Genomic DNA, 8,401 nt, shown 5'->3' on the forward strand with positions numbered 1-8,401 from the left:
AAAATAGCAAAAAAGGAGGCAAATGGATTCAAGAGATTCCTCGTGTGGTCTGGGGGCTCCGCACTCAACCATGCAAATCTGCAGGGCAAACACCTTTCTCCCTCGTTTATGGATCGGAGGCAATCTTGCCAGCAGATATCATGTGTCAGTCTGCCAGACTAGAGACCTATCAAGAAGGAGAAGCCGATGAAGCCAGACACCTTGAGCTGGACACAGTCGAAGAAGCCAGATGTAACACTTTAGTACAGTCAGCCCGCTACCTACAAGGGGTCCGGCGCTATCACGACCGCAATGTACAGCAAAGATGCAACGCTTTAGTACAGTCAGCCGGCTACCTACAAGGGGTCCGGCGCTATCATGACCACAACATATAGCAAAGATCTTTCAGCATCGCAGACATGGTTCTACAAAGAATCCAGAACGAGGAAGGACTTCACAAGCTCAATTCGAGGTGGGAGGGACCATTCATTGTGTCAAAAGTAACCAGACCAGGATCCTATCGACTTCAACACCTGGACGGTACAGAGGTAACCAATTCATGGAACATCGAGTACTTGCGAAGATTCTACCCATGAGATAGCCCTGATTGTAGCTTTACCCACCTTCTAAAGTAATAACACAGTGGTCTACAAGTTTCTCTTTGTCTCCCACACTCACCCTTCGGATGGTCTCCGAGTACTCGCTCACGAGCAGAGCACTCGGGTAGCACCAGGCCGACGAGTTTGATACACTCACCTTTTGGATGGTCTCCGAGTACTCGCTCATGAGCAGAGCACTCGGGCAGCACCAGGCCGACGAGTTTGATACACTCACCTTTTGGATGGTCTCCGAGTACTCGCTCATGAGCAAGGCACTCGGGCAGCACCAGGCCGACGAGTTTGATACACTCACCTTTTGGATGGTCTCCGAGTACTCGCTCATGAGCAAGGCACTCGGGCAGCACCAGGCCGACGAGTTTGATACACTCACCCATCGGATGGTCTCTGAGCACTCGCTCATGGGCAAGGCACTCGGGCAGCACCAGGCCGACAAGTTTGATACACTCACCCTTCGGATGGTCTCCGAGTACTCGCTCATGAGCAGAGCACTCGGGCAGCACTAGGCCGACGAGTTTGATACACTCACTCTTCGGATGGTCTCCGAGTACTCGCGCATGAGCAGAGCACTCGGGCAGCACCAGGCCGACGAGTTTGATACACTCACCCTTCAGATGGTCTCCGAGTACTCGCTCATGAGCAGAGCACTCAGGCAGTATTAGGCCGACGAGTTTGATACACTCACCCTTTGGATGGTCTCCGAGTACTCGCTCATAAGCAAAGCACTCGGGTAGCACCAGGCCGACGAGTTTGATACACTCACATTTCGGATGGTCTCCAAGTACTCGCTCATGAGCAGAGCACTCGGGCAGCACCAGGCCAACGAGTTTGATACACTCACCCTTCAGATGGTCTCCAAGTACTCGCTCATGAGCATGGCACCCGGGCAGCACCAGGCCGACGAGTTTTGATACACTCACCTCTCGGACGGCTTACAAGTACTCACTCACAAGCAACGAACCCGAGCACCCGGCCATAATCACACCAAGGAGTGCTCACCCTCACCCCGCAGGGATGGTCTCCAAGTACCGACTCGTAAGCAAAGTGCTTGGGAAGAACCGCACAATTACAACCAACATGTCACATGGATCATCATCAAAGAGTAAACAAGACAAGCTGAAAGACAACTAAAACATGCAATGATTGTATCAGAGATTACAGTCGAATTGTACAGCATCATTATACAAATTTGGGGGCTCACCCCTGCTGCTCAACAGTGTCCACAATCTTCTTGGCCACAGGCTGCACATCTTTCATAAGTTGACCAAATTGCTCATCCGAGCAGTCCAGGGGCAGCTCGCTACTAAGGGGTGCCAAGTCTGTGTCAACATGCCAGGCCTTTACAAGGCCAAGAGCAGTCGACACGTACGACTTGACAGTGCTCAGGACGTATGTAGACAACTTTTGAGTAGCCTCTTGAAGTCGGGACAGCAAGGACCTCTCTTCAGTAGCTTCGACAACAACAGGGTCCACCAGATCTATCAGCAACTTGGATGCCTCCTTGAAATCTTGGAGTTCGGCTGACAGATCCTTGATCCTCTTCATGGAATCAACCATTTGAGAATCAGCATCCTTCAGCTTCTTCTCCAATTTCTCATTGGCATCTGCGTAACGATATACATCAAGCATCAGGTCAGAAATAAAGCCATCTTTATCTTTGAGCACAACTTTCAGCTCTGCAACAGAACAGAGGATAGTTACGGCTACCCTAACAAATGGAAGAGGTAGCTCTGGAATCAACCCTGTACCTCTTAGTTCTTTCATAGCCTTGTTCTTGGCCTCTTGGAGCCTTTTGATCTCAGCAGAATGGTTTTGGTTCATCCCTCGACAACTCGGGCATGCTCTTCGGAAGAAATGGATGACGACAATTTGAGGCGCTCAGATTTTTCTTTGGAGCGAGCCACGAGTTGCTGGACAAGTAAAACAAAACATTCAAGATAAGGGAAGCCAAGTCGAGAATTAACAAGGGATAAGGGTACTTACGTTCGAGTACTTGAACAGATGGCTGAAGTACTCCTTCATTTTCTTCACCTCCGCGTCATCAAGCAGAGGATCGTTCAGCAGCTCTGGCGCCACCCTGGCGACCTCCTTCACCCCCACATTAGAGGGACTGGGAGAGGTACCTCCACCCGAGGAACCGCCGGATGAAGCAGCCGCCCATGACAAAGAGTACTATTAGCATAAAAGTATTCATAACAAATAAACAAAGTTACTCTACAAAGGCATTCATCATACATGGACGACCGCTTCAGAACCGGAATGGGCCCAGGCTTCAGAAGCTTTAGGGGAAGCGGCTTGCTTGTGACCCTGCAAGAACTGCAGTAAGAGAAGGACGCGATGAAAATAGTATACAAGTTCAAGTCTTACTCTTCCTGTGGCTACTCCCGATTGGCAGCAGCAAGACGGCCGGACGTCCTCCTCTTCTTAGTAAGAGGGGATGTCGCCGCATCAGCCTCCGAGGTGGCCTACTCAACAGTGACCATCCTCTCTAACTCTTCTGGGGACAAACAAAAAAAAGACACATTAGAAGTTGCATCTAAAGTTGAGCTCAGGGATTGCGATACTCATGCTTCAACAAGCTCAAATTCTCGGACAATACGCACGAGTAGAGGACACTTTAGGGGGATGACTCTGATATTTTTTCACCTCACACTACAACAGAGAAGAAAGGATTTAAGTGATACATCAAGTAATTTAGACAACATGAGCTACGAGAAAAGTAACTCACTGGCAAGGGTGCATTATCTGCGGAAAACAACTCGGGAATAACTGGAATAGCTGTTACCCAAACTGCTTTCTTCAGATACTTGAGCGTCGTCGCCTCAAACATCGCCATCTGGGACATCCGTGATGGATCTTCTTCACCACCATAGTGGTAGCCAAAATTCGCACACCGCTGTAGCGGCTGAATCCTTCTCTGGAGCCACGACCAGACCACTGTGGCCCCAGTCACGCCGGCTTGCCGATGCCCTTTAATCTTCTTGAGAAGATCCTGAATCTAGGCCATGTCTTCATCATCCACCTCCCCGTTCCAGGACTTGCTGGGAACAGGGGCGCCTTCTTGGTGTTCAGGTAAAGAAGGGGAAAGGTTCTTCGCATAGAACCAGAAATTTCCCCATCCAGACAGGCTGCTGGGGGTGCTGTACTCTATGTATTCTGCTCCCCTACACTGCTTCGATTGAAAGTAGCACCCCCCTATCCTACGCGGATTCTTCAGATCCGGAAGAGGTTTCAGATGAAAAAGATAGCGAAACAGATTCCAGTGCAGCTGGATCCCAAGAAATGCTTCGCATAAATGAACATAAATGGAGAGATGAAGAATAGAGTTGGGAGGCAGATGTTGGATCTGAATCCCATAAAAGTGAAGGAGGCCAAGTTGGCAGAGCAAGACCCCGCTCCACAAAATGCTGGAAAAGGATGGTTTCCCCAGGCTTTTCTAACTGCTGCAGATCTAACTCGGGGGCTCGCCAACACAAAACATCCTTATCTTGCAGTAATCCGTCCTTGACAAGTTCAAGGAGGATGGCTTTGGAACACTTACTTTTGTTCCACTCGCTAGCGTCTGCCGGCTATCCATCCCCGTTCTTCCTCTTCGCGGCGGCCTTCGTTCCGGTCATCCTTGATGGCGACAGATTACGGGTCAGTAAGATCTAGGGTTCGGAGAGGAAGAGGCGCGGAAGGATTGGAAATGGTAGTGCAAGGACGGAAATTAGGCGAGGAGAAAGAGTAAAAAACCCTAAGCCATCGGGGGAGTTAAGTAACCACTGGCAATGGCATAAGGGTAAATGTTTAAAGAGTTTCTCCACTTATTGTCACGCCCGAGGGCTGATGGTGATCAGTTTTCTGTGCAAAGGACATAAGGGATAAAACCTAAAAATGCATATTTACTGTAAAAGTAAATATACACATTCAAATCACAAACATGTGACAAATTTCAAAATGAGTGATACAATCACAAGATTATTCCTGACACTACTCTAAGTGTGCCACGTTGTCCTAGACCCTTCTTTCCAAATTGGGATTTGGGCACAAGGCTCGGGGGCTATTGGGAACGTGGCAAAAGGAATTTGTTTTTCAAAATTATTTGAAAACATGGGATCAAGTTCGAAATGTAAATTGGATCCTCCGCCTGAATCTTTCGATTCACCCTAAGGCTCGGGGGCTACTCCATATGGAGTGTGATTTATCATCGCACACCATATACGAGAAGAGTACCGGTCAAGGGCGTCAAGATTACTTGAGCAGGAGCACCACACAGCCTCGGTGCAGTTCAAGAAGAATTCATAGGGAGATCTGCACGAAGTTCAGGAACTACTCGAAGACGACCTAGGAGTACTCGAAGACCTGCGACTACTTGGCTGTGAAGTGCTCGGGGGCTTGTCAGACCCAGGGCCACGGGATACCTTATGTGGAACGGTTCGGTACCCGATATGGGATGGGGCATGTCTCATACCCATTCGGCATGTGACTACTCGAATAGGCATCAAACTAGTCGCTACGGAAAGAAACCACCCGAGTAGTACTCGGGGCGGGATCTTAGGCTCATGCTAACCTAGGATTTCCTTGTAACCTTGCCTCCCCGGTCTATATAAGGGCAGACAAGGGCCCCTCAAGGGCCAACGGATCGCAACCCAGCGCAATCACCAACCATCTACATCCAAAGCAATACACACCACCCAACAGGACGTAGGGTATTACGCATCCTTTGCGGCCCAAACCTGTCTAAACCCTTGCGTTGCTTGCACCATCGTGTTCCTGATCTCGGCGTCTTCCCCACATCAAACCTCTACCTTAGGGTATCCCTAGGTAGACGTGATGGTAAAACACTGACACCAGCTTCATCTCCACCTGTTCTAGCTTCCGAACCATCACCTCCATCTTCCGGACCACCAGCTCAAGCATCACCTCCACCAGTTCAAGCATCATCACCACCTGCTCAAGCATCACCACCACAAGCGTACACGGCACCGGCTCTGCCACCACCACCACCACCACAACTTGGGCAGCTGTATGTAACACGAGTGATACGGTCTTAAGACTTAGAGATTGTAGATAAATGGCACGTAGCAAACACCAAGCAAAGATCAAAGGATAAGCGAAACGATAAGTCAAAGGATATTTCATATTCTAGTGGTACCAAACGACCGGGCTTTTCCTTGCCCCGCACTGACCACAAGTTCCGTCGTTATGTTGGGGTCAATGACATAGCAGATTTACCGAATTGTCCGATAAATTTTGAGTATGGTAAACCATTTCTACCCAACTCTTTGATGGAAGAGGTTCCAGGTTTTATGCAGAGGATGCATAGTTTGTACACGAGGGCATGTAGACTTGGACTCGGAAGCATTTGGGCTCGGTATGATCCTGATATTTTTGGATTAAAAACTGACGGTGTCAATGATATCATGTTCGATTTTGAAGACATCCATGACATGTTCCGCCTCAAAGAACTAGGCATAGAAATGGTTAGACTTCTATGCATGTAAGTGTCGCATCCAAACTAATATCTTATATGCCACAGCCTATAATTATATATGCATACATATCTAATTAGCTGTGACATTTCGTTCTACATGATGCAACAACGACAAGCGGCTGTTCTAAAACATAAGATCGCGTTCCTTGACCCGGTAGCTATTTGTGAGTCCAGGCATTATGGGCCAATGTTGTGGAAGAACGACCACGATGAGCTAAGCATGTGTTCAACGGGCAAGGCAAAACTTGGTAAGCGAAAAAAAGGCACACAAAGATATCGTAAGGATACCACTTCCAGTAAGTGTAGTCGCAATCATTTGTTATAATATGCACTTGCTTCGAGTAAATTCCTATGAAATCATATATGATATTTTAGCTGAAAATACTGACTTGCATTTATGATACAGCCAAAGCGTGGAAAAATGCTTGTATTGGATTCCGCTGATTTTGTGCCGACCAGATACGCTAAATTTGTATCCATCCTCAACATGTTAGCAAAATTGTTATTCTCTACATGGACATCATGCTAAATCTTCCTGATACAAATAACTTCTTATTTCTTGTTTTACAAAAAAAGGCCTACAAGCACTACATTTTCAAAGGAGGAATTCATCCCCTGGATAGAAAAGAAAAAATGGTGATGCGCACAAATTTTCCATGCCACAAGCAACCTGTAGATTCCGTGTACTATGGATACTACAAGTGTGAGCACATGAGGGAGCTCGGGAGATACACAAAAGATCCCAAACGTGTAAGGGTCTACTCTTTTGCTTGGGATATAAGGTTTAAAATAGTGGGCTATAGAATTTAGCGGGAGACTCACCAAAACACTATAGGCGCTATAGCAGACACTGTAGGGCCGCTATACCTCCGCTATAGCGGCAGCCATATGCAGTAGCGTGAGCTGCTTCTGGCTGCTATAGCGGCGCTATTTCGACGCTATAGCGCGCTATTTTTTACATAACAAGAAAACATCAGGATAAGATGATGGCATCATACTTCATTACTTCAACGACATATCACATAAGATTCGTACGGTCATACACTCAATTAATATAGTCAAATAACCATAAACTCATAAGTCTCAATAAATTGATAAACTGATAAAGTAATAAAAAAGATTATTAAAACTTTAAACCTTTAGTTTTGGCCCACAACCTACGAACCAGGAAATAGCGTGCTATTGAAACGCTACGCTATTCCCTTTAACGGTGCTATAGCGCGCTATAGCGGCGATAGCGCCCATAGCGCAAAAATATGCAATATCATTGTGGCAGTTGCTTCTAGCCGCTATAGCGGCGCTACTTTGGTGCTATAGCGCGCTATTTTTTCATTGGGATAGATGCATAACTGCATATTGTTATTGCTTGCATCTAACACTTAGCTGAATTGTTCCATAATTTTTTTATTTGCAGGATCAACGGGAAACCCACAAAGGTCCACTCCATGGGCAACAACTTCTCCATACAGTCGGTGATTTATATTGTTTCATATTGCATAAAGTGGTCCATATAGATGGAGAGTTTGTTCACCCTGAGCATGAATTGTCAACTGACCAAAAATATAAAAGCCTCCGTCAGTGGGACAATCAGCAACTCCGTGTCGGCTATAGTAGCGTGACACAGGGGAAATAGGACAAAACCATGCAATGAATTCTATGCGCACTTTGATGATGTATGTACTCTAATGATGCACTATAATGATACTTCTATATGATTTTATTTTGAATATGTAATTAGTTATATTTAAGAAATATATTCATCATCGGTCACAAAATCCTCGATCACGTGCTAGCTTGATACAATCGCGCACTAGCTTGATAGGTGAAAATTGGTGGGAAATAGAAATTTAAATAAAGCAAAAAATAGATTTCGAAAAGTTGAATAGAATCGCGTACTAGCTTGATAGGTGAAAATTCACGGGAACCAGAAATTTAAATTAAGAGGGAAACAAATTTGGTGAAAATTGGCGGGAAATAAATTTAAATGATTTAATAGAGTGGAAAACAGATTTAGAAAATTTAGAAAATGGGAGGCGGGAACCTATTTATAGGGGCCCATGGAAACATATTTTCAGGGGCGGGGTAAGACATCAACCGCCCCTACAAACATATTTTCAAGGGTGGGTCACTCCCTGCCTCTGAAAATATGTTTTCAGAGGCGGTTGCTGCCTTGATCCGCCTCTGGAAAAGACATTTGTAGCTGCGAGAGACACATGTGGGTATCACGCCCGCCCCTACAAATATTGTTTTACCTACTCCTAAAAACGATTTATATTAGTGGGAACTGGACCAGGGGAACAAAGTATATGAGAACTAAAGTATCACGAAT

General features: G+C 46.3%; 1 protein-coding gene across 2 annotated transcripts; it reads right to left on the bottom strand.

Annotated features, from left to right (window-relative positions):
- Positions 1–1,699: 1,699 nt before the first annotated feature.
- On the bottom strand, positions 1,700–2,753 carry LOC120674345. Of its 2 annotated transcripts, none has more exons than XM_039955520.1 (3): positions 2,590–2,753; positions 2,345–2,506; positions 1,700–2,200 (listed from the first exon to the last, which is right to left on the bottom strand). In XM_039955520.1, the coding sequence occupies exons 2-3, from the start codon at positions 2,415–2,417 to the stop codon at positions 1,794–1,796; spliced, it is 480 nt and encodes a 159-aa protein (XP_039811454.1). In that variant the 5' UTR covers positions 2,418–2,506; positions 2,590–2,753; the 3' UTR covers positions 1,700–1,793. The 2 variants fall into 2 exon arrangements, with proteins under 2 accessions (XP_039811454.1, XP_039811455.1); XM_039955521.1 differs by having other exon boundaries at positions 2,580–2,753.
- Between the last annotated feature and the right edge of the window lie 5,648 nt (positions 2,754–8,401).

Source organism: Panicum virgatum, chromosome 5N (genome assembly GCF_016808335.1).
Source record: "Panicum virgatum strain AP13 chromosome 5N, P.virgatum_v5, whole genome shotgun sequence".
NCBI classification, from domain to species: Eukaryota; Viridiplantae; Streptophyta; class Magnoliopsida; order Poales; family Poaceae; genus Panicum; species Panicum virgatum.

Coding starts and splice junctions, on each gene's coding strand:
- LOC120674345 (XM_039955520.1), bottom strand. CDS start 2,417: ATGAACCAAAACCATTCTGCTGAGATCAAAAGGCTCCAAGAGGCCAAG. Junction 2,201..2,344: donor GGCTATGAAAGAACTAAGAG/GTACAGGGTTGA, acceptor ATCGTTACGCAG/ATGCCAATGAGAAATTGGAG.